The sequence below is a fragment of the Hyla sarda genome, chromosome 8 (assembly GCF_029499605.1).
Source record: "Hyla sarda isolate aHylSar1 chromosome 8, aHylSar1.hap1, whole genome shotgun sequence".
NCBI classification, from domain to species: Eukaryota; Metazoa; Chordata; class Amphibia; order Anura; family Hylidae; genus Hyla; species Hyla sarda.
The window spans coordinates 10,411,109-10,436,533 of record NC_079196.1 but is presented as its reverse complement, the minus strand read 5'-3'; the positions used below and the strand labels follow the sequence as shown (position 1 = coordinate 10,436,533).

General features: G+C 48.6%; 1 protein-coding gene across 2 annotated transcripts in view; it reads left to right on the top strand.

Moving 5' to 3' along the window:
- The first annotated feature begins 3,327 nt into the window (after positions 1-3,327).
- Positions 3,328-25,425, top strand: part of SEC22A (SEC22 homolog A, vesicle trafficking protein) — a 32,920-nt gene continuing 10,822 nt past the window's right edge. The window contains exons 1-4 of one of the 2 annotated variants that reach the window (XM_056535483.1): positions 3,328-3,486; positions 15,481-15,685; positions 21,943-22,106; positions 24,125-24,304. In XM_056535483.1, the coding sequence (XP_056391458.1) occupies positions 15,504-15,685; positions 21,943-22,106; positions 24,125-24,304 (526 nt within the window). In that variant the 5' untranslated portion in view covers positions 3,328-3,486; positions 15,481-15,503. Of the gene's footprint in view, positions 3,494-15,480; positions 15,686-21,942; positions 22,107-24,124; positions 24,305-25,425 lie in introns of both variants that reach the window. The other variant, XM_056535485.1, reaches the window with a different exon arrangement.

The following is a 25,425-nucleotide window of genomic DNA, read 5'->3' as shown; positions in this document are numbered from 1 at the left end:
GTCGGGGATAAAACAGGAGGTGGATTTTAGATCAACTCCAATGGAGTAAGGCTAGAGGCTCTGATATCATCTTCTCGAATAGATCAGAGCTGCAGGGTAAAGCATCACTAAGGCCGGGTTCACACCACGTTTTTGCTATACAGTTCCCGTATACGGTTTCAAGTTAAAAACCGTACAGAACCGTATAGAAAACCTTATGCACTGACTTAACATTGTAAACCGTATGTCAAACGCATCATCCAGTTGCATCCGTTTTGCGTCTTATAAGGTTTTGTCCGTTTTTTTTTTTACCTGTACCCAAAACTGTAGTCTACCACGTTTTTTGGTCCGGGTGAAAAACTGTATTAAACCGTATACGTTTTTTTTTTAACATGGGAGTCAATGGGAACCGTACAGAACTAATTGTGCGTACGGTTCCATCAGGTTTTCACCATACGGTTTTTGACTTCTTGGAATTTCAATCAAACAAGTGAAATTTTATTCATAATGGAGTGAAAAGTTAAAAACTTATGTTTTTCTTAAAAAGCGGATGCAACCGGACATCATTTATCAAACCGTATACGCGTTAAAAGTTGTACATGTTTTGATACAGTTTAGTCAGGTTTTGAGGAATCCGTTTATCATCAAAACCTGATACGGGAAACTGTATTGCAAAAACGTGGCGTGAACCCGGCCTAAAGAGGTAGAGATAGGATTCAGCATACAATACAACTCTACGGCAGAGCCGAAGCGCTGCCTTCGGCAATCTCCGGCTCTGCCATAGAGATGTATTGAGGGGGCGTGTCGGACGCCGCTTCGTGCGGAGGTCGACACCCGCTATCTGGCCGGAGAGCCAGGGCCCCGTACAGAGAGATCGCAGGGGGCCCCAGCGGTCAGACCCCCCGCAATCTCAAACTTATCCCCTATCCTTAGGATAGGGGATACGTTTTTCACCACTGGACTACCCCTTTAAAGCAGAGCTGCAGTGTACAGCACGGAGAGGAAATGGATCCACAGCGCGGAGAGGGAGCGGATCCACAGCGCGGAGAGGAAGCGGATCCACAGCGCGGAGAGGAAACGGATCCACAGCGCGGAGAGGAAACGGATCCACAGCGCGGAGAGGAAACGGATCCACAGCGCGGAGAGGAAACGGATCCACAGCGCGGAGAGGAAACGGATCCACAGCGCGGAGAGGGAACGGATCCACAGCGCGGAGAGGAAACGGATCCACAGCGCGGAGAGGAAACGGATCCACAGGGCGGAAAGGAAACGGATCCACAGCGCGGGATTCTCATGGGACAGGAGGTGGATTTCAGATCAGCGGGTGCATTCAGTGAATCCATCTTGGCTTCACTGTCTATTGCAGTGTTTCCCAACCAGTGTGCCTCCAGATGTTGCAATACTATAACTCCCAGCATTCCTGGGTATGCTGGGAGTTGTAGTTTTGCAACAGCTGCGTGTACACTAGTTGGGGAAGGGTGGGTTCATACCATGTTTTTGCAATACAGTTTTTTATCAGGTTTTTGATTAAAAAAAAAAAAAAAATCCTCAAAACCTGACAAAACTTTGTACACAGTTTCATCTGTATAAGGTTTGAAAAATGATGTCCGGTTGCATCCGCTTTTTAAAAAAAACTAAAACGTATATGTTTTGAACTTTTCACTCCATTATGAATAAAGTTTCACTTGTTTGATTGAAATTCCAAGAAAAAAAAACTGTGCAAAGTCAAAAACCGTATGGTGAAAACCGGATGGAACCGTACACACATACAGTTCTGTACGGTTCCCATTGACTCCCATGTAAAAAAAAAAAAAAACCTATACGGTTTTTCACCCGGACCATAAACCGTGGTAGGTCACAGTCTTCTGTCCAGAAAAATAAGCTAAAAACCATGTGGTGTGAAAAACAGAGACAACCCTATACAATATGGTGCATACGGTTTTGAATGGAATGTCTATGGCCACGGTTTGCTGTATGGTTTAAAAAAAAAAAGAAAAAAAAAACGTATCCGAAAACTGTATAGAAAAATCGTGGTGTGAACCCACCCGAAGACTAATTTATTTGGGGCCACAAAGCAGCCACTGATGAGGCATGATGGGAATTACAATGCATTGTAATTAGAGATGAGTGTACTTACAGGAAATTCGATTCGTCACGAACTTCTCGGCTCGGCAGTTGATGACTTTTCCTGCATAAATTAGTTCAGCTTTCCGGTGCTCCCGTGGGCTGGAAAAGGTGGATACATTCCTAGGAAAGAGTCTCCTAGGACTGTATCCACCTTTTCCAGCCCACGGGAGCACCGGAAAGCTGAACTCATTTATGCAGGAAAAGTCAACTGCCAAGCCGAGAAGTTCGTGACGAATCGAATTTACTGTAAGTTCGCTCATCTCTAATTGTAATGAGCTGGAGTCACTGGGGAGGGGGACATGTATCATTATTTGTATATGGTAGAAGCATGACTTAGAGCAGTGGTCTTCAACCTGCGGACCTCCAGATGTTGCAAAACTACAACTCCCAGCATGCCCGGACAGCCGTTGGCTGTCCGGGCATGCTGGGAATTGTAGTTTTGCAACATCTGGAGGTCCGCAGGTTGAAGGCCACTGACTTAGAGCATCTTGCTCCGCGCGGTCCAAGACGGCTTATATTAGCGTAAAAAATATGGTCATTGCGCAAGATTTCTGTGGGTAAATGAAACGTACGCAGTTAATTCGTGCGTCCTAAATATGTCGCTCCAAGGTAAATAGGAACCTAAACATCTGGAGGAAATGCTCCACCAGAATGTACGCAAAAAAAAAAAACGCAAAAAACAGCTTGCGCAAAATTTTGCACAAAAATTTTAACACAAAACAGGGGTCAAATATTTGATACCTGTCCCCCCCACTGATCATAGTGGAGTGCCAAAGGAGCAGGGCTGCAGTGTAAAGCACCACAGTGGGACAGTGCATCCCAACCAGGGTGCCTCCAGCTGTTACAAAACTACAACTCTCAGCATGCCCGGACGGCATGCTGGGAGTTGTTTTGCAACAGCTGTAGGCACCTATGTTTGGAAACACTGAGATAGGAAGATTTTAGACTGATCAGAACTAGACTATTGGAGCGGAGCTGCAGGGTAAAGCAGCAAGGAGAAGGAACAGAACCGCACTATGAGCCTCTACTGGGGCAGAAGGTGGATTCAGACGGAGTCCAGGAGACTGTGGAGCTGAAGTCACTGATGTAGAGGCAAATCCTCTACTGAAGATGTCGTTTTACGTCGCCACTACGACTGCCGTAAAGCGTCTCACGCTGAGAGAGAAAGCGAGAGACAGATCATCACGTGATCACAGTGCGTGTCACGTGCCCGGTCCCCGGAAGCGCCGCTCTGACGCCGTCTCCATGGTGACCACAGTCTCCGCTCCCGACATGCAGCGCGGTGGACACGTCACGTACGAGACAGAGACAGGGCCTGAAGACACGGAGACCGGAGCTCGGCGGCGGCTGCTTACCGGGGTGGAAACCGGGAGATAGATGGTAGGAGGTCTGTGGTGTCCAGAGGAGATGGCGGCCGCAAGTGTGAACTGACGTGTATATACGGCGTAGACTGCAAACAGCTGGCAGGGAATGGGACACCAAGAAGTGTACAGGAGGCTGCCCATAGTGTACACGACCCATAGAGAGGATGACCCCCGGTGTATACCGCCCATAGAGAGGATGACCCCCGGTGTATACCGCCCATAGAGAGGATGACCCCCGGTGTATACCGCCCATAGAGAGGATGACCCCCGGTGTATACCGCCCATAGAGAGGATGACCCCCGGTGTACACCACCCATAGAGACTGACACTACCATAGAGAGGATGACCCCCAGTGTACACATCTATAAAGAGACTGACACTACCATAGAGAGGATGACCCCCGGTGTACACCACCCATAGAGACTGACACTACCATAGAGAGGATGACCCCCCGGTGTATACCGCCCATAGAGAGGATGACCCCCGGTGTATACCGCCCATAGAGAGGATGACCCCCGGTGTATACCACCCATAGAGACTGACACTACCATAGAGAGGATGACCCCCGGTGTATACCGCCCATAGAGACTGACACTACCATAGAGAGGATGACCCCCAGTGTACACCACCCATAGAGACTGACACTACCATAGAGAGGATGACCCCCGGTGTATACCGCCCACAGAGACTGACACTACCATAGAGAGGATGACCCCCAGTGTACACCACCCATAGAGACTGACACTACCATAGAGAGGATGACCCCCGGTGTACACCACCCATAGAGACTGACACTACCATAGAGAGGATGACCCCCGGTGTACACCACCCATAGAGACTGACACTACCATAGAGAGGATGACCCCCAGTGTACACTGCCCATAAAGAGACTGACACTACCATAGAGAGGATGACCCCCGGTGTACACCACCCATAGAGACTGACACTACCATAGAGAGGATGACCCCCGGTGTACACCACCCATAGAGACTGACACTACCATAGAGAGGATGGCCCCCGGTGTACACGACCCATAGAGAGGATGACCCCCGGTGTACACGACCCATAGAGACTGACACTACCATAGAGAGGATGACCCCCAGTGTACACCACCCATAGAGACTGACACTACCATAGAGAGGATGACCCCCGGTGTACACTGCCCATAGAGAGGATGACCCCCGGTGTACACCACCCATAGAGACTGACACTACCATAGAGAGGATGACCCCCAGTGTACACTGCCCATAAAGAGACTGACACTACCATAGAGAGGATGACCCCCGGTGTACACCACCCATAGAGACTGACACTACCATAGAGAGGATGACCCCCGGTGTACACCACCCATAGAGACTGACACTACCATAGAGAGGATGACCCCCGGTGTACACATCTATAAAGAGAATGACATTACCATAGAGAGGATGACCCCCGGTGTACACCGCCCATAGAGAGGATGACCCCTGGTGTATACCGCCCATAGAGAGGATAACCCCCGGTGTACACTGCCCATAGAGAGGATAACCCCCGGTGTACACTGCCCATAGAGAGGATGACCCCCGGTGTACACTGCCCATAGAGAGGATGACCCCCGGTGTACACTGCCCATAGAGAGGATGACCCCTGGTGTACACCGCCCATAGAGAGGATGACCCCCGGTGTACACTGCCCATAGAGACTGACACTACCATAGAGAGGATGACCCCCGGTGTACACATCTATAAAGAGACTGACATTACCATAGAGAGGATGACCCCCGGTGTACACGTCCATAGAGACTGACACTACCATAGAGAGGATGACCCCCGGTGTACACATCTATAAAGAGACTGACATTACCATAGAGAGGATGACCCCCGGTGTACACTGCCCATAGAGAGGATGACCCCTGGTGTACACCGCCCATAGAGAGGATGACCCCTGGTGTATACCGCCCATAGAGAGGATAACCCCCGGTGTACACTGCCCATAGAGAGGATGACCCCTGGTGTACACCGCCCATAGAGAGGATGACCCCCGGTGTACACTGCCCATAGAGACTGACACTACCATAGAGAGGATGACCCCCGGTGTACACATCTATAAAGAGACTGACATTACCATAGAGAGGATGACCCCCGGTGTACACTGCCCATAGAGACTGACACTACCATAGAGAGGATGACCCCCAGTGTACACCACCCATAGAGACTGACACTACCATAGAGAGGATGACCCCCGGTGTACACTGCCCATAGAGAGGATGACCCCCGGTGTACACCACCCATAGAGACTGACACTACCATAGAGAGGATGACCCCCAGTGTACACTGCCCATAAAGAGACTGACACTACCATAGAGAGGATGACCCCCGGTGTACACCACCCATAGAGACTGACACTACCATAGAGAGGATGACCCCCGGTGTACACCACCCATAGAGACTGACACTACCATAGAGAGGATGGCCCCCGGTGTACACGACCCATAGAGAGGATGACCCCCGGTGTACACGACCCATAGAGACTGACACTACCATAGAGAGGATGACCCCCAGTGTACACCACCCATAGAGACTGACACTACCATAGAGAGGATGACCCCCGGTGTACACTGCCCATAGAGAGGATGACCCCCGGTGTACACCACCCATAGAGACTGACACTACCATAGAGAGGATGACCCCCAGTGTACACTGCCCATAAAGAGACTGACACTACCATAGAGAGGATGACCCCCGGTGTACACCACCCATAGAGACTGACACTACCATAGAGAGGATGACCCCCGGTGTACACCACCCATAGAGACTGACACTACCATAGAGAGGATGACCCCCGGTGTACACATCTATAAAGAGACTGACATTACCATAGAGAGGATGACCCCCGGTGTACACCGCCCATAGAGAGGATGACCCCTGGTGTATACCGCCCATAGAGAGGATAACCCCCGGTGTACACTGCCCATAGAGAGGATAACCCCCGGTGTACACTGCCCATAGAGAGGATGACCCCCGGTGTACACTGCCCATAGAGAGGATGACCCCCGGTGTACACTGCCCATAGAGAGGATGACCCCTGGTGTACACCGCCCATAGAGAGGATGACCCCCGGTGTACACTGCCCATAGAGACTGACACTACCATAGAGAGGATGACCCCCGGTGTACACATCTATAAAGAGACTGACATTACCATAGAGAGGATGACCCCCGGTGTACACGTCCATAGAGACTGACACTACCATAGAGAGGATGACCCCCGGTGTACACATCTATAAAGAGACTGACATTACCATAGAGAGGATGACCCCCGGTGTACACTGCCCATAGAGAGGATGACCCCTGGTGTACACCGCCCATAGAGAGGATGACCCCTGGTGTATACCGCCCATAGAGAGGATAACCCCCGGTGTACACTGCCCATAGAGAGGATGACCCCTGGTGTACACCGCCCATAGAGAGGATGACCCCCGGTGTACACTGCCCATAGAGACTGACACTACCATAGAGAGGATGACCCCCGGTGTACACATCTATAAAGAGACTGACATTACCATAGAGAGGATGACCCCCGGTGTACACTGCCCATAGAGAGGATGACCCCCGGTGTACACTGCCCATAGAGAGGATGACCCCCGGTGTACACCACCCATAGAGAGCATGACCCCCAGTTTATACTGCCCATAGAGAGCATGACCCCCAGTTTATACTGCCCATAGAGAGCATGACCCCCAGTTTATACTGCCCATAGAGAGTATGACCCCCAGTTTATACTGCCCATAGAGAGGATGACCCCTGGTGTATACCGCCGGTGTATACCGCCCATAGAGAGGATGACCCCCCCCCCCCCCCCGGTGTATACCGCCCATAGAGAGGATGACCCATGGTGTACACTGCCCATAGAGAGGATGACCCCCAGTTTATACTGCCCACAGAGAGGATGACCCCTGGTGTATACCGCCCATAGAGAGGATGACTACCGCTGTACACTGCCCATAGAGAGGATGACCCCCGGTGTATACCGCCCATAGAGAGGATGACCCCCCCCCCCCCCCCCCCCGGTGTATACCGCCCATAGAGAGGATGACCCATGGTGTACACTGCCCATAGAGAGGATGACCCCCAGTTTATACTGCCCACAGAGAGGATGACCCCTGGTGTATACCGCCCATAGAGAGGATGACCCCCGGTGTATACCGCCCATAGAGAGGATGACCCCCGGTGTATACCGCCCATAGAGAGGATGACCCCCGGTGTATACCGCCCATAGAGAGGATGACCCCCGGTGTATACCGCCCATAGAGAGGATGACCCCCAGTGTATACCGCCCATAGAGAGGATGACCCCCGGTGTATACCGCCCATAGAGAGGATGACCCCCGGTGTATACCACCCATAGAGAGGATGACCCCCGGTGTACACCGCCCATAGAGAGGATGAGCCCCGGTGTATACCGCCCATAGAGAGGATGACCCCCGGTGTACACTGCCCATAGAGAGGATGACCCCCCGGTATATACCGCCCATAGAGAGGATGACCCCTGGTGTACACTGCCCATAGAGAGGATGACTCCTGGTGTATACCGCCCATAGAGAGGATGACCCCCCCGGTATATTCCGCCCATAGAGAGGATGACCCCCGGTGTACAGCGCCCATAGAGAGGATGACCCCCCGGTATATTCCGCCCATAGAGAGGATGACCCCCGGTGTACAGCGCCCATAGAGAGGATGACCCCCGGTGTATACCGCCCATAGAGAGGATGACCCCCGGTGTATACCGCCCATAGAGAGGATGACCCCTGGTGTATACCGCCCATAGAGAGGATGACCCCCGGTGTACACGACCCATAGAGAGGATGACCCCCGGTGTACACGACCCATAGAGAGGATGACCCCCGGTGTACACCGCCCATAGAGTGGATTACCCCCAGTGTATACCACCCATAGATAGGATGACCCCCGGTTTACACCGCCCATAGAGAGGATGACCCCCAGTGTATACCACCCATAGAGAGGATGACTCCCAGTGTATACCGCCCATAGAGAGGATGACCCCTGGTGAACACTACCCATAGAGAGGATGACCCCCGGTGTATACCACCCATAGAGAGGATGACCCCCGGTGTATACCGCCCATAGAGAGGATGACCCCTGGTGTACACGACCCATAGAGAGGATGACCCCCGGTGTATACCGCCCATAGAGAGGATGACCCCTGGTGTACACGACCCATAGAGAGGATGACCCCCGGTTTACACCGCCCATAGAGAGGATGACCCCCAGTGTATACCACCCATAGAGAGGATGACTCCCAGTGTATACCGCCCATAGAGAGGATGACCCCTGGTGAACACTACCCATAGAGAGGATGACCCCCGGTGTATACCACCCATAGAGAGGATGAGCCCCGGTGTATACCGCCCATAGAGAGGATGACCCCCGGTGTATACCGCCTATAGAGAGGATGACCCCCGGTGTATACCGCCCATAGAGAGGATGACCCCCAGTGTATACTGCCCATAGAGAGGATGACCCCCGGTGTACACCGCCCTTAGAGAGGATGACCCCCCGGTGAACACTACCCATAGAGAGGATGACCCCCAGTGTATACCACCCATAGAGAGGATGAGCCCTGGTGAACACTGCCCATAGAGAGGATGACCCCCGGTGTATACTGCCCATAGAGAGGATGACCCCCGGTGTATACCGCCCATAGAGAGGATGACCCCCAGTGTATACCGCCCATAGAGAGGATGACCCCCAGTGTATAACGCCCATAGAGAGGATGACCCCCAGTGTATAACGCCCATAGAGAGGGTCAGGAAAGCTATCTGACCTAAAGAGTGCCATGATATCGTACCCCAAACCACACAGGAACACTCCACCCCAAAGTATGCAATGAAAAAAAAAAATGAGGGGACAAAGTTTTGTGCTTTTTGGTTACAGAGCTTTTCTGTTCCTTGGATTTTGCTTTGACTTTCGACCACAGCCACTTCTGTTTGCAGAGGTTTTGCTGGTCTTGTGATCCAGAAAACCTTAGACTAGTATTTCTTAACCAGTATTTATTAACCAGGGTGCCTCCAGCTGTTGCAAAACCACAACTCCCAGCATGCCCGGACAGCCTTTGGCATCTCCCTACCCTCTACGATTCATCCAGCACAAGGTTGTGTCTATTGCTTGCACTGAATCGTGATATAATATACTATAATAGTCTTCTTACATCCTGGGGCTGAACCTGTCCTGGCTTGTACAGAAGAGCCAGGAGTGCAGGGCCTCATGGGTTTATCTCACAGGGGATCGTTTACACCTAGGTTCCCCAACTTGTACCACACGGCTTCCAGGGCATGATGGGAGTTGTAGTTATGTTGTTCATATGATTCTGTATCCTTTTTTTTTTTGTCTGGGAGAGACCATTAGCTGTGTTCATCCTGAGCCTCCTGATTCATGTAAAGCAGTGTTCAACAACCTGTGGCTCTCTTTAGCTATTTCAAAACTGCAAGTGAGCTGTCGTGGCATGCTGGGAGTTGTAGTTTTACAACAGCTGGTGAACCACAGGTTGGAGAGCAGTACTTTAAAGGTGGCCTTCAACTATCCAGGCATGCTGAGAGTTGTAGTTCTGTGACAGCTGGAGTCACACTGATTGGACAACACTCATATACAGCCTCAGTATACAGCCAACGGCTATCCAGGCATGTTGAGAGTTGTAGTTTTGCAACAGCCGGAGAGACTTCATATAGACCAATATTTCTCAACCAGTGTGCCTCCAGCTGTTGCAAAACTAGTTTTGCAACAGCTGGAAGCACACTGGCTGGGAAACACTGCCATAGGCTTTCAGAGTATGCTGGGAGTTGTAGTTTTGTAACAGCTGGAGAGCTACAGGTTGGGGGAAACACCGAATTATACAGGCGCAATTGTAACAAATTATCTGTAAATATTCGGTCTGTCCGGGCATGCTGGGAGTTCTAGTTTTACAACAGCTGAAGGTACCCTGATGTGGGAACACTACTAAGCAGAGATCTTGGAGTTGAAAGAGTTGCAGAACTTTGCAGACAGTGATACTTGTTTCGGAGCTGCAACAGCGTCACAGTGTAAAGTTCTGGTGTTGCTGTCGCTTTACGGGAACATGTTGTGCCCCCAACCCCCCCATATCCACCCCCTCGCTGCCGCCTTCTACCTGAGGCCGCACTCTCAACATCTGCCGCGTCCTCGCTCTGTCAATCACCGGCCCGCACGGCGCTCGGCTCAGCTTTTGGCGTCTTTTTCACGATTTTTCATGCTGTTGGTTTTGTCCGGTTTCCGCAGTTCATTAAATTGTGTTCTGTTGAGGAGTTTGAGTTATTAATGTCGCTGTTAATGGAAACGCCGAGGAGACGACGGTATATTTTCATGAGATAAAATCCCAGAGTTTGTATCTTCAGCCAACATTGCAGAGCATAAAAGGGCCATTTACTCTGCCGCATATATCATCTCTACTGGAGAGTAATAACCGCGCTGCAAATCCATCACCGCGCACAGCACAACGGCGCAACCGTACCTGCAAAATCCGAAGGGCGAGGGGTCTGTGCTCCCGGTCATTCATCCTGTTCATTAATAGATAGATTGTATTCTCCTGTCCTACAGTCACCTCTCCTCTCCTGACATGGCTGATAACAGAGAACAATATATTATATTCACCTGTCCTACAGTCACCTCTCCTCTCCTGACATGGCTGATAACAGAGAACAATAGATTATATTCACCTGTCCTACAGTCACCTCTCCCCTCCTGACATGGCTGATAACAGAGAACAATATATTATATTCACCTGTCCTACAGTCACCTCTCCTCTCCTGACATGGCTGATAACAGAGAACAATATATTATATTCACCTGTCCTACAGTCACCTCTCCCCTCCTGACATGGCTGATAACAGAGAACAATAGATTATATTCCCCTGTCCTACAGTCACCTCTCCTCTCCTGACATGGCTGATAACAGAGAACAATATATTATATTCACCTGTCCTACAGTCACCTCTCCTCTCCTGACATGGCTGATAACAGAGAACAATATATTATATTCACCTGTCCTACAGTCACCTCTCCCCTCCTGACATGGCTGATAACAGAGAACAATAGATTATATTCCCCTGTCCTACAGTCACCTCTCCTCTCCTGACATGGCTGATAACAGAGAACAATATATTATATTCACCTGTCCTACAGTCACCTCTCCCCTCCTGACATGGCTGATAACAGAGAACAATAGATTATATTCACCTGTCCTACAGTCACCTCTCCTGACATGGCTGATAACAGAGAACAATAGATATATTCACCTGTCCTACAGTCACCTCTCCTCCTGACATGGCTGATAACAGAGAACAATATATATATTCACCTGTCCTACAGTCACCTCTCCTCCTGATATGGCTGATAACAGAGAACAATAGATTGTATTCACCTGTCCTACAGTCACCTCTCCCCTCCTGACATGGCTGATAACAGAGAACAATAGATTGTATTCACCTGTCCTACAGTCACCTCTCCCCTCCTGACATGGCTGATAACAGAGAACAATAGATATATTCACCTGTCCTACAGTCACCTCTCCCCTTCTGACATGGCTGATAACAGAGAATAATAGATTGTATTCACCTGTCCTACAGTCACCTCTCCTCTCCTGACATGGCTGATAACAGAGAACAATAGATTGTATTCACCTGTCCTACAGTCACCTCTCCCCTCCTGACATGGCTGATAACAGAGAACAATAGATATATTCACCTGTCCTACAGTCACCTCTCCCCTCCTGACATGGCTGATAACAGAGAACAATAGATTATATTCACCTGTCCTACAGTCACCTCTCTCCTCCTGACATGGCTGATAACAGAGAACAATAGATTATATTCACCTGTCCTACAGTCACCTCTCCCCTCCTGACATGGCTGATAACAGAGAACAATAGATTGTATTCACCTGTCCTACAGTCACCTCTCCCCTCCTGACATGGCTGATAACAGAGAACAATAGATTATATTCACCTGTCCTACAGTCACCTCTCCCCTCCTGACATGGCTGATAACAGAGAACAATAGATTATGTTCACCTGTCCTACAGTCACCTCTCCTCCTGACATGGCTGATAACAGAGAACAATAGATTGTATTCACCTGTCCTACAGTCACCTCTCCCCTCCTGACATGGCTGATAACAGAGAACAATAGATATATTCACCTGTCCTACAGTCACCTCTCCTCTCCTGACATGGCTGATAACAGAGAACAATAGATATATTCACCTGTCCTACAGTCACCTCTCCTCTCCTGACATGGCTGATAACAGAGAACAATAGATCTATTCACCTGTCCTACAGTCACCTCTCCTCTCCTGACATGGCTGATAACAGAGAACAATAGATTGTAACATTCTTATGTGCAGAAGCTGTTTATACCGGTGCCTGTGAGATCAGGACGGGGTCAGGACAGGTTTATATCATCTGGATGTAAACAAAGTTTCCATTTACTGACAGCAAGCAGAGATCTACATACCAGTGAGTAAGTGAAATACCATACCAATTCTGTTACATGGTTGCAGAACTTTCCCTAGGGGGCGCTGTCGGGGCAGATTCCATTGTAGCTGCGGCATCTGGGGCCCGTCTGGTTCCCGATATCATTGAGATGCGGCTGTGATGGCGGCGACATCTCCGCGACGCCCCGAGAACACCCCCGCGGCAGAGACATCTGTAGTCCGCTCACTGCCAAGTCTTGTCCTGTCATCTGGAGGAAACTACAACTTCCAGCATCCCACAATAGCAGGATGGAGAACACTGCTTTACATGAATCAGGTGGCTCAGGATGAACACAGCTGAAGAAGTGGACAGAATCCTATTAGACTCATAACTGCAACTCCCATCATGACCTGACACCTTTGTGCCTCCCCAGCTTATGCATAACTACAACCTCCATCATGGCCTGACAGCACTATGGATCTCCATCTGATGCATAACTACAACTCCCATCATGACCTGACAGCCCTGCGCCTCCCCAGCTTATGCCTAACTACAGCTGGAGGAACACTGGTTGGGAAACTCTGAGTTATTGGGTGTCCATGGTTGTTATATTTTATACCAGTGTCCAGGTCACAGTCTAGCTATAGCAGTGTTTCCCAACCGGGGTGCCTCCAGCTGTTGCAAAACTACAACTCCAAAGGCTGTCTGGGTTATAGCCCATCTCATCCCTTATGGTTAGTGTCCTGTACCCTGATGCAATTTGCCCAGGCATGCTGGGAGTTGTAGTTTTGCTACAGCTGGAGGTCCACAGTTTGCACTGGGACAGTGTGTCCCAACCAGTGTTCCTCCAGCTGTTGCAAAACTACAACTACCAGCATGCGCGGACAGCCGAAGGCTGTCCGGGCATGCTTTGAGTTGTAGTTTTGCAACAGCTGGAGACGCCCTGGTTGGGAACACTGTTCTATACAGTGTCCATCCCATCCCTTATGGTTAGTTCCTGTACCCTGATGCAATTTGGCCAGGCATGCTGGGAGTTGTAGTTTTGCAACAGCTGGAGGAACACTGGTTGGGAAACTCTGAGTTATTGGGTGTCCATGGTTGTTATATTTTATACCAGTGTCCAGGTCACAGTCTAGCTATAGCAGTGTTTCCCAACCGGGGTGCCTCCAGCTGTTGCAAAACTACAACTCCAAAGGCTGTCTGGGTTATAGCCCATCTCATCCCTTATGGTTAGTGTCCTGTACCCTGATGCAATTTGCCCAGGCATGCTGGGAGTTGTAGTTTTGCAACAGCTGGAGGAACACTGGTTGGGAAACACTGAGTTATTGGGTGTCCATGGTTGTTCTATTTTATACCAGTGTCCAGGTCACAGACTAGCTATAGCAGTGTTTCCCAACCGGTGTGCCTCCAGCTGTTGCAAAACTACAACTCCAAAGGCTGTCTGGGCATGCTGGGAGTTGTAGCCCATCCCATCCCTTATGGTTAGTGTACTGTACCCTGATGCAATTTGTCCAGGCATGCTGGGAGTTGTAGTTTTCCTACAGCTGGAGGACCACGGTTTGCACTGGGACAGTGTTTCCCAACCAGCTCTACAACTCCCAGCATGCCCAGACAGCCGAAGGCTGTCCGGGCATGCTGGGAGTTGTAGTTTTGCAACAGCTGGAGACGCCCTGGTTGGGAACACTGTTCTATATAGTGACCATCCCATCCCTTATGGTTAGTTCCTGTACCCTGATGCAATTTGTCCAGGCATGCTGGGAGTTGTAGTTTTGCAACAGCTGGAGGAACACTGGTTGGGAAACACTGAGTTATTGGGTGTCCATGGTTGTTATATTTTATACCAGTGTCCAGGTCACAGACTAGCTATAGCAGTGTTTCCCAACCGGTGAACAGAATCCTATTAGGAACATAATAACTCCCATCATGCCCTGGTAGCCCTGCGGCTCTACAGCTAAAGCATAACTGCAACTCCCATCATGACCTGACACCTTTGTGCCTCCCCAGCTTATGCATAACTGCAACCTCCATCATGGTCTGTCAGCCCTGCAGCTCTCCGCTCCAGCTTTGGGTGCACGGTGGGAGTTGTATTTTTGCAACAGGTGGAGAGCGACCTGTCGAGATAAGCTTTTCTAGAGGTTGCGGCTGTCGGCTATCAGGGCATGTTGGGAGTTGTAGTATTGCAACAATTGGAGAACCACATTGCAGTTGCAGGCAGAGACTGTCAGGTCACACTGGGAGTTGTAGTTTTGCTATAGCTGGAGAGCCACAGATCAGGTAACACTGCTAGCAGTTGTAGATGTAGGCTGTCCGGGCATGCTGAGAGTTGTAGTTCTGTAACAGCTGAAGTGTCCCTGGTTATAGAGTGATTTGTACATGGCTGTTCTGTAAGGGAGCAGTGGTGGCGGCCATCATGAGTGATCACCCAGTATCTGCAGAGACTGTATCTTATACCGTGGCGCAGTCATGTGACCCTGACCGCTCCTCCGTACTGTGGACTACTGTTTAACCCTGTAATACCCTTCTCTCCCTCCAGACCATAAATAAACACCGCTGGAAATGTCCACCATTCTGTTTGCCTCGGTGGTCCGGGCGAGAGATGGACTCCCACTATCGGCTTCCACCGACCACGAGCAGAACATGTCCGCACAGGAGACCAAGAAGTACCTGAAAGTGCTGTCCCGAAAACTGGAGCAGTTCCCGGACCGCTGCACCATGAAAAGGGGCCCGCACCATGTTAAGTGAGTAGTCGTCTCCACTTCCTGGGGCCACATGATGAGGCCTGGTTCACACGTCGCAGTTATGTCTGACCTGTTTCTTGCAGGACACCATATATACAGATAGGGGGCAGCATCTGCAAAGTGTCCTAGCAGTGTTTCCCAAGTGGTGTGCCTCCAGCTGTTGCAAAACTACAACTCCAAAGGCTGTCTTGGCATGCTGGGAGTTGTAGTTATGCTACAGCTGGAGGTCCATAGTTTGCACTGGGACAGTGTTTCCCAAACAGTGTTCCTCCAGCTGTTGCAAAACTACAACTCCCAGCATGTCCAGACAGCCTTTGGATTTGTAGTTCCTCCAGCAACAGCTGGAGGAACACTGGTTTGGAAACACTGAGTTTTTGGGTGTCCATGGTTGTTATATTTTATACCAGTGTCCAGGTCACTGATTAGCTATAGCAGTGCTTCCCAACCGTGTGCCTCCAGCTGTTGCACAACTACAACTCACAGCATGCTCAGACAGCCAAAGGCTGTCCAGACATGCCCGAGTTGTAGTTTTGCAACAGCTGGAGGCACACTGAGTTATAGGATGTCCTCAGGTATTATTTTATATGCCTCTTTGTCCTTGGATGCCTTACCATTTTCAGGATCTCTGCTTGCTGTCAGTTATTTTAAAACCTTCATAATCTACCTATCCTGACCTAGTTCGTCCCATAGGGTTTGTTACATGTATGTGATGTATCATTGCAGACAGGAGAGGTCACAGTTAACACTGATACTTTATCATAAACCCCCTGTGTTGCTCTCTAGAATGTTTCCATTCACTGACACCAAACAGACCTTCAAAATGGTGAATAATCACAACACTACACAAAATTCAGGACAGGGACTGTATTGTAAATCCTGCTGCACTTCTGAAACGACAGAATAGATGCAGATGAAATAGACTTCAGGTGTAGTGGCCCCTTTAACACATCAGCGATGGGGCCCACCTGTAGTGGCGTCATCTGCTCATAGCGAGACCTGACATTGTGACAAGGGCGCCGATACATTAGAGCAGATGGCGCCGTGACGTTATTGATAACCGCGTCTGAAGATCAGATGTTTACGTTACATCACTGAGGATCCATAGGGGTCTGTACATCTAACATTAGGGGGATGGGGGGTCCTGACTAATCACTGAGGATCCATAGGGGTCTGTACATCTAACATTAGAGGGATGGGGGGGGTCCTGACTAATCACAGAGGATCCATAGGGGTCTGTACATATAACATTAGGGGGAGGGTAATGACTAATCACAGAGGATCCATAGGGGTTTGTACATCAGACATTAAGGGGATGGGGGGGTCCTGACTAATCACAGAGGATCCATAGGGGTCTGTACATCTAACATTAGGGGGAGGGTCCTGACTAATCACAGAGGATCCATAGGGGTCTGTACATCTAACATTAGGGGGAGGGTCCTGACTAATCACAGAGGATCCATAGGGGTCTGTACGTCTAACATTAGGGGGATGGGGGGGTCCTGACTAATCACTGAGGATCCATAGGGGTCTGTACATCTAACATTAGGGGGATGGGGGGAGGGTCCTGACTAATCACAGAGGATCCATAGGGGTCTGTACGTCTAACATTAGGGGGAGGGTCCTGACTAATCACAGAGGATCCATAGGGGTCTGTACATCTAACATTAGGCGGAGGGTAATGACTAATCACAGAGGATCTAAAGGGGTCTGTACATCTAACATTAGGGGGATGGGGGGTCCTGACTAATCACAGAGGATCCATAGGGGTCTGTACATCAGGCATTAGGGGGATGGGGGGTCCTGACTGATCACAGAGGATCCATAGGGGTCTGTACATCTAACATTAGGCGGATGGGGGGTCCTGACTAATCACAGAGGATCCATAGGGGTCTGTACATCTAACATATGGGGGGGGGGGGTCCTGACTAATCACAGAGGATCCATAGGGGTCTGTACATCAGACATTAGGGGGATGGGGGGTCCTGACTGATCACAGAGGATCCATAGGGGTCTGTACATCTAACATTAGGCGGATGGGGGGTCCTGACTAATCACAGAGGATCCATAGGGGTCTGTACATCTAACATTAGGTGGATGGGGGGTCCTGACTAATCACAGAGGATCCATAGGGGTCTGTACATCTAACATATGGGGGGGGGGGGTCCTGACTAATTACAGAGGATCCATAGGGGTCTGTACATCTGACATTAGGGGGATGGAGGGGGGGGGGGGGTCCGGACTAATCACAGAGGATCCATAGGGGTCTGTACGGCTAACATTCGGGGGATGGGGGGGTCCTGACTAATCACAGAGGATCCATAGGGGTCTGTACATCTAACATTAGGGGGATGGGGGGGGGGGTCCTGACTAATCACAGAGGATCCATAGGGGTCTGTACATCTAACATTAGGGGGACGGGGGGGTCCTGACTAATCAGAGGATCCATAGGGGTTTGTACATCAGACATTAAGGGGATGGGGGGTCCTGACTAATCACTGAGGATCCATAGGGGTCTGTACATCTAACATTAGGGGGATGGGGGGGTCCTGACAAATCACAGAGGATCCATAGGGGTCTGTACATCTAACATTAGGGGGATGGGGGGTCCTGACTAATCACAGAGGATCCATAGGGGTCTGTACATCAGGCATTAGGGGGATGGGGGGTCCTGACTAATCACAGAGGATCCATAGAGCTCTGTACATCTAACATTAGGGGGATGGGGGGGGGGGTCCTGACTAATCACAGAGGATCCATAGGGGTCTGTACATCTAACATTAGGGGGACGGGGGGGGGGTCCTGACTAATCAGAGGATCCATAGGGGTTTGTACATCAGACATTAAGGGGATGGGGGGTCCTGACTAATCACTGAGGATCCATAGGGGTCTGTACATCTAACATTAGGGGGATGGGGGGTCCTGACTAATCACAGAGGATCCATAGGGGTCTGTACATCAGGCATTAGGGGATGGGGGGTCCTGACTAATCACAGAGGATCCATAGAGCTCTGTACATCTAACATTAGGGGGATGGGGGGGGGGGTCCTGACTAATCACAGAGGATCCATAGGGGTCTGTACATCTAACATTAGGGGGACGGGGGGGGGGGTCCTGACTAATCAGAGGATCCATAGGGGTTTGTACATCAGACATTAAGGGGATGGGGGGTCCTGACTAATCACTGAGGATCCATAGGGGTCTGTACATCTAACATTAGGGGGATGGGGGGGTCCTGACTAATCACAGAGGATCCATAGGGGTCTGTACATCTAACATTAGGGGGATGGGGGGTCCTGACTAATCACAGAGGATCCATAGGGGTCTGTACATCTAACATTAGGGGGATGTGGGGTCCAGAGTTTTTACAGATTAGATTGTGCGTATCACGCGGTCGTGTGTTGCCAAACGCTGATATCCTCCATTAATCCCGCTCCCTATGGTCCCTGCAGTTTTAAGCATCGCAAGCAATTTGCTCCTGTGCACAAATAAGCAGGAATTCTCCAGATAGTCGGGCGCTGCCAGCAACTCTGCAGCTTCTTATAGGGGTAAGGTCTGTGAGCAGAGGAGAGAGATGGCATTGTGGGTAATCTGGCATCGCGGTGGTCCACAGTAAGGCAGTGTATCAGTGCCAGCAGAGTCACTGGGGGTCCTTGTTGTTGCTACAAAGAACCTCTGATAACATGGACTCCGCAGACACTGAGAGAATTTATTGTGGTTCGATCATCTATGACCCCCCCCCTTATTACCACCAGATACTGAGACATGAGGGATATTTTCTGTACATGATTAGGGGCAGCCATGTTGTCTGAACTGCTGCTCTGCTCTATATACAGTAATTCAGGGATACACTTTACAGCAGCCACATATACCATACAAACCGTCTGTGACAGAGGTCAGTACGTGGGGAGGGAGAGGAGCTGTGACCATCATCTGTTGGCTTCTGTAGGGATTGTCGTGGGCATGCCCTGTGACCTGTGCAGGGAGAAGGTGAACTGTATCCATCACCTTATTATTGTTGTGGGCATGCTGTAAGACCTGTGCAGGGAGGAGGTGAACGGTATCCATCACCTGATTGTTGTGGGCATGCTCTAAGACCTGTGCAGGGAGGAGGTGAACGGTATCCATCACCTGATTGTTGTGGGCGTGCTCTATGACCTGTGCAGGGAGGAGGTGAACTGTATCCATCACCTGATTGTTGTGGGCATGCTCTAAGACCTGTGTAGGGAGGAGGTGAACGATATCCATCACCTGATTGTTGTGGGCATGCTCTAAGACCTGTGCAGGGAGGAGGTGAACGGTATCCATCACCTGATTGTTTTGGGCATGCTTTAAGACCTGTGCAGGGAGGAGGTGAACGGTATCCATCACCTGATTGTTTTGGGCATGCTTTAAGACCTGTGCAGGGAGGAGGTGAACGGTATCCATCACCTGATTGTTGTGGGCGTGCTCTATGACGTGTGCAGGGAGGAGGTGAACTGTATCCATCACCTGATTGTTGTGGGCATGCTCTAAGACCTGTGCAGGGAGGAGGTGAACGGTATCCATCACCTGATTGTTGTGGGCATGCTCTAAGACCTGTGCAGGGAGGAGGTGAACTGTATCCATCACCTGATTGTTTTTTGGCATGCTCTACGACCTGTGCAGGGAGGAGGTGAACTGTATCCATCACCTGATTGTTGTGGGCGTGCTCTATGACCTGTGCAGGGAGGAGGTGAACTGTATCCATCACCTGATTGTTGTAGGCATGCTCTAAGACCTGTGCAGGGAGGAGGTGAACGGTATCCATCACCTGATTGTTGTGGGCATGCTCTAAGACCTGTGCAGGGAGGAGGTGAATGGTATCCATCACCTGATTGTTGTGGGCGTGCTCTAAGACCTGTGCAGGGAGGAGGTGAACTGTAATCCATCACCTGATTGTTGTGGGCGTGCTCTATGACCTGTGCAGGGAGGAGGTGAACTGTATCCATCACCTGATTGTTGTGGGCGTGCTCTATGACCTGTGCAGGGTGGAGGTGAACTGTATCCATCACCTGATTGTTGTGGGTGTGCTCTAAGACCTGTGCAGGGAGGAGGTGAACTGTATCCATCACCTGATTGTTGTGGGCGTGCTCTGTTTTACAGAGATTACTGTACACAGAGGGGAAGGAGGAGAGCTGTAACCATCTCCATATGTAGGAGTCACTTATCATTGTAGCCCTGGTCTCTTCTGGCATCAGGTGACTGCTCAGGGTTCCTATTTATTTTTATTTTTTTATAGAAACATTTATAACATTATTACTTTATCATTATTATTATACATTTATTACATGATTATTATTTTATTATTATACATTTATAACATTATTATTTTATTATTATTATACATTTATTACATTATTACTTTATCATTATTATTATACATTTATTACATGATTATTATTTTATTATTATACATTTATTACTTTATTATTTTATTATACATTTATAACATTATTACTTTATCATTATTATACATTTATTACATGATTATTATTATTATTTTATTTTACATTTATAACATTCTTATTTTATTATTATACATTTAGTACATTATTACTTTATTATTTTATTATACATTTATAACATTATTATTTTATTATTATACATTTATAACATTATTATTTTATTATTATACATTATTATTTTATTATTATACATTTATAACATTATTTCTTCATTATTATTATAAGTTTATAACATTATTTCTTTTTTTTAATTATTATTATTATTATTATTATACATTTTAGAGATGAGCGAAGTTACAGTGATTCTATTCGTAACGGACTTCTCGGCTCGGTGGTTGATGATTTTATCCGCAAAAATTAGTTCAGCTTTCAGGTGCTCCGGTGGCTGGAAAAGATGGATACAGTCCTAGGAGAGTCTCCAGCCACCGGAGCATCTGAAAGCTGAACTAATTTATGTGGATAAAGTCATCAACCGCCGAGCCGAGAAGTTTGTGACGAATAGAATCACTGTAAGTTCGCTCATCTCTAATACATTAATAACATTATTACTTTATTATTATACATTTGTCTTAGTTTCAGTAGTTGAGGAAATTAAATGTAGATAAAAATAGTGAACACCCATAGTATATCTACTGCAGAGGAGCCGCCCCGTACACACAGCTCGCACAGCGCCCCCATAGACTGTCATCTGATCCGAGCTGTGTGTACGGGGCGGCTGTAGATATACTAAGGGTGTTGAGTATTTTTATAGTTCGTCACCTTGTGTCGTTGCAGCTTCATCAGCTCCCTGGGCGTCAGCTACATGATGTTGTGTTCGGAGAATTACCCCAGCGTCCTGGCCTTCTGCTTTCTGGATGAGCTGCAGAAAGAATTCATCACCACCTACGAGATGGTTCACATCAACTCCGCCATCAGGCCCTACTCCTTCATAGAGTTCGGTGAGTGGTCAGTGATAATCCGGCATGATCAGCGGCGCACGTGGCAGCCATTGTGTTCACCATTCAGGACTCCTGTCCTTGTACTGATCCCAGCACGTGATGTATGGAGGGAGGTGGATAAATATATCGGCTGAACGTTCGGCTGATATCACGGTGTACGGGAAAAAGAACGTCATCCCAGATCAGTACCAGATAAATAAACTTTACTCCACATTTTATGACAATTTAGTGAATCAGATTTAGAGCGCTGCGGCCGTTCGTCACCATTCCACATCTTTCCGTCTCCTATTTCTATATTTGCCTCCAGTTTAGGAGCAATTCTGCAGCGGAGATAAAATATTTGCGAGACGACGCCTTATAAGACGGACGGCTGCTTGGATGGTGCATTACCGCCCTCTTTATTAGTTCTATACTGCATAGTAAGTGCACTGAATAGAGAGGAAGGTAACGCGGTAGATTATAGTAGATACTGATAGATGAGTAAGGCTGCGTTCACACGGCCATCTAGACCCATCCCGTTCTTCTCCCGACAAAAATAAAAACAGACTTAAAAAAAAAAAAATGGACAATAACGGATGCAGGCGGATGTTATCCGTTTGGATCCTTTATTGTTCAGTTAATAAAGCAAAAGAAACATTTTTTTTTGTTCGGTGATATTTACGTCCGTGGCCGGCTCCCGATCTGTGAAGCGCGCTCAGCTTCTGATCGTATCTGCGGGGTCCCAGTTGCTATCAGCAACCGGGACCCGCGGATAATACCGGACATCGCCGATCGGGCTGATGTCCGGTATGAACCCTTTAGATGTCTAAAACGGGATAATATGCTGCCAGTTAGCTCAGCAGAGCTTTTCGCGACCGCCACGGTGAAATCGCGGTGTCCCGAACAGCTGAGAGGACAGCGGGAGGCTCCTTACCTGGCTCCACGCTGTTCAGTCGGCGTTTGATTTATCCAAGCCTGAGATCCAGGCTTGAGCAATCAAGCGCAGATAACACTGATGAACGCATTGATCAGTGTAATGCATGTTATAGTCCCCTATGGGTGCTATAACATTGCAAAAAAAAAAGAGTTAATAAATGTGATTTAGCGCCTTCCCTAATAAGTCACAATCACCCCCCTTTTCCCATAAAAAATAAAAAAACTGTGTAAAATTTTTTATAAAAATAAACGTGGTATCGCCACCTGTGTAAATGTACAAACTATAAAAATATATAGTTAATTAAACAGCACGGTCAATGGCGTACACGCAAACAAATTCAAAAGTCCAAAGTATTTTTGGTCACTTTTTATACCATAAAAAAAGGAATAAAAAGCGATAAAAAACTTTAATCAATACAAAAATGGTACCAAAAAATGAGCCCTCATACCGCCCTGTACGCGGAAAATAAAAAAGTTATAGGGGTCAGAAGAGAACAATTTTAAACGAATACATTTTCCTGCATGTAGTTATGATTTTTTCCAGAATTACGACAAAATCAAATCTACATAAGTAGGGGATCATTTTAATCGTATGGACCTACAGAATTAAGGGAAGGTATCATTTTTACCGAAAAATGTACGGTGTAGAAACGGAAAAAAGTTACAAAATGTTGTTTTTTTTTCGTTTCGCTGTAGATTTTTGGGTAAAATTACTGATGTCATTACAAAGTAGAATTGGTGGCACAAATAAAAAAAAAGCCATCATATGGATAAGGGATATGATTTTTAAAAGGTAAGTAGGAAAAAACGAAAGTGGAACCCTTAAGGGGTTAATGTGTGCAGGGACATAACGCGCTGTCCCATTCACTGCGGCGCAGCCCTGGGTCCTCTCTGACGGAGGATTGCACATGTTCACTATGACACTCCCAACATGTAAGTATAAAATTCAATAGGATTCTGCCGCAAGTGTAATCCGCCCGGAATTTCCGTAGAGTGAATGCGTCCTTAGTAAGGCCCCTGCTGCAGGAAGATGGAGACCAGGTGGGACAGGAGCGGGGGCGGGGCTGTGGTGTAGTGATCTATACTCTGAATTCCTTCTACAGATAATTTCATACAGAAGACGAAGCAGAGATTCAACAACCCGCGGTCACTTACCACCAAGGTGAACCTCGCAGACATGCAGACGGAAATCCGACTACGGCCTCCCTACCAGATCTCACTGCAGGAGCTCGGCCTGGAGAACGGGATCAACCACCGCCGAGACCCGGCCTATAAGGGGATAGGTAAGGATAGTGTCTGACACCGTGCACACAGTGAATGATCAGTATAGTGGGGAGCGCAGGCAAATAATAGGCTACTTGGCCCTTCACATACCCAACACTAGCCCAATAGTCCCACTTTATCCCACTGTTGTTTTAACAAACCTTCTACAAATCAGTTGTATATAAACTTTGTAATATATCTTATCAGAGAAAAAAATGCCTCTTTCTTTCCTGTGTCTGGCTCCTTTCCTCCTACCCCCCTTTCTTTTAAACCGGTGGTCTCCAAACTGAGAACCTCCAGCTGTTGCAAAACTACTACCCCTAGTATGCCCGGACAGCTGGGCATGCTGGGAGTTGTAGTTTTACAATAGTTGGATAACCACATTTTGGAGACCACTGGAATAGAACAGAGGATGACTGACACTGCGGGGGTCTTTGCTGCCATCACCCAAGGTGGTGCACTCTCGGACATTTAGTATTTACTCCCGTCCCCCCCAATCCTGTGGCTCTTCCTCTGTTGCAAAACTACAACTCTCAGCATGCCCTGGCAACCTTCTAAAGAACAATGGGTTGGAAAATATTGCTTTAGATTAGTGCTCTCCAACTTGTGCCTCTCTAGCTGCTGCAAAACTACCAGTCCCAGCAGACTAGTTATAGCAGTGTTTCCCAACCGGTGTTCCTCCAGCTGTTGCAAAACTACAACTCCAATGTCTGTCTGGGCATGCTGTGACTTGTAGTTTTGCAACCGCGGAAGTTCCACAGTTGGGACCACTGTTCCAAACTCATCATTCACTCCATCTAGAGTCTGATCAGCTCACTGAGGGATCGGTTACAGTTTCCCATAGAAGTCTATGAAGAGGGAAGTGGGAGGGAGAAGGTCCCTTTAAACTAGCCAAAGACCTTAGATTCTTCATGGTGGATCCCCATAACAGCACAGGCACAGGTTGGCGGTATACGTGCTGCGCTAGACCTATACGGTCTGCAAGGATGTGAGGGTCTTGAGGGAACGAGGGTCTATATCTAATAAGCTTTATTACCATGTTGTTTCTTATATGTAAAGTGGAGACCACAGATGCGTAAATGTGTCTGCAGGTAAGAACCGCTTGGCCCATCTAGTTTGCAAAACTACAACTTCCAGCATG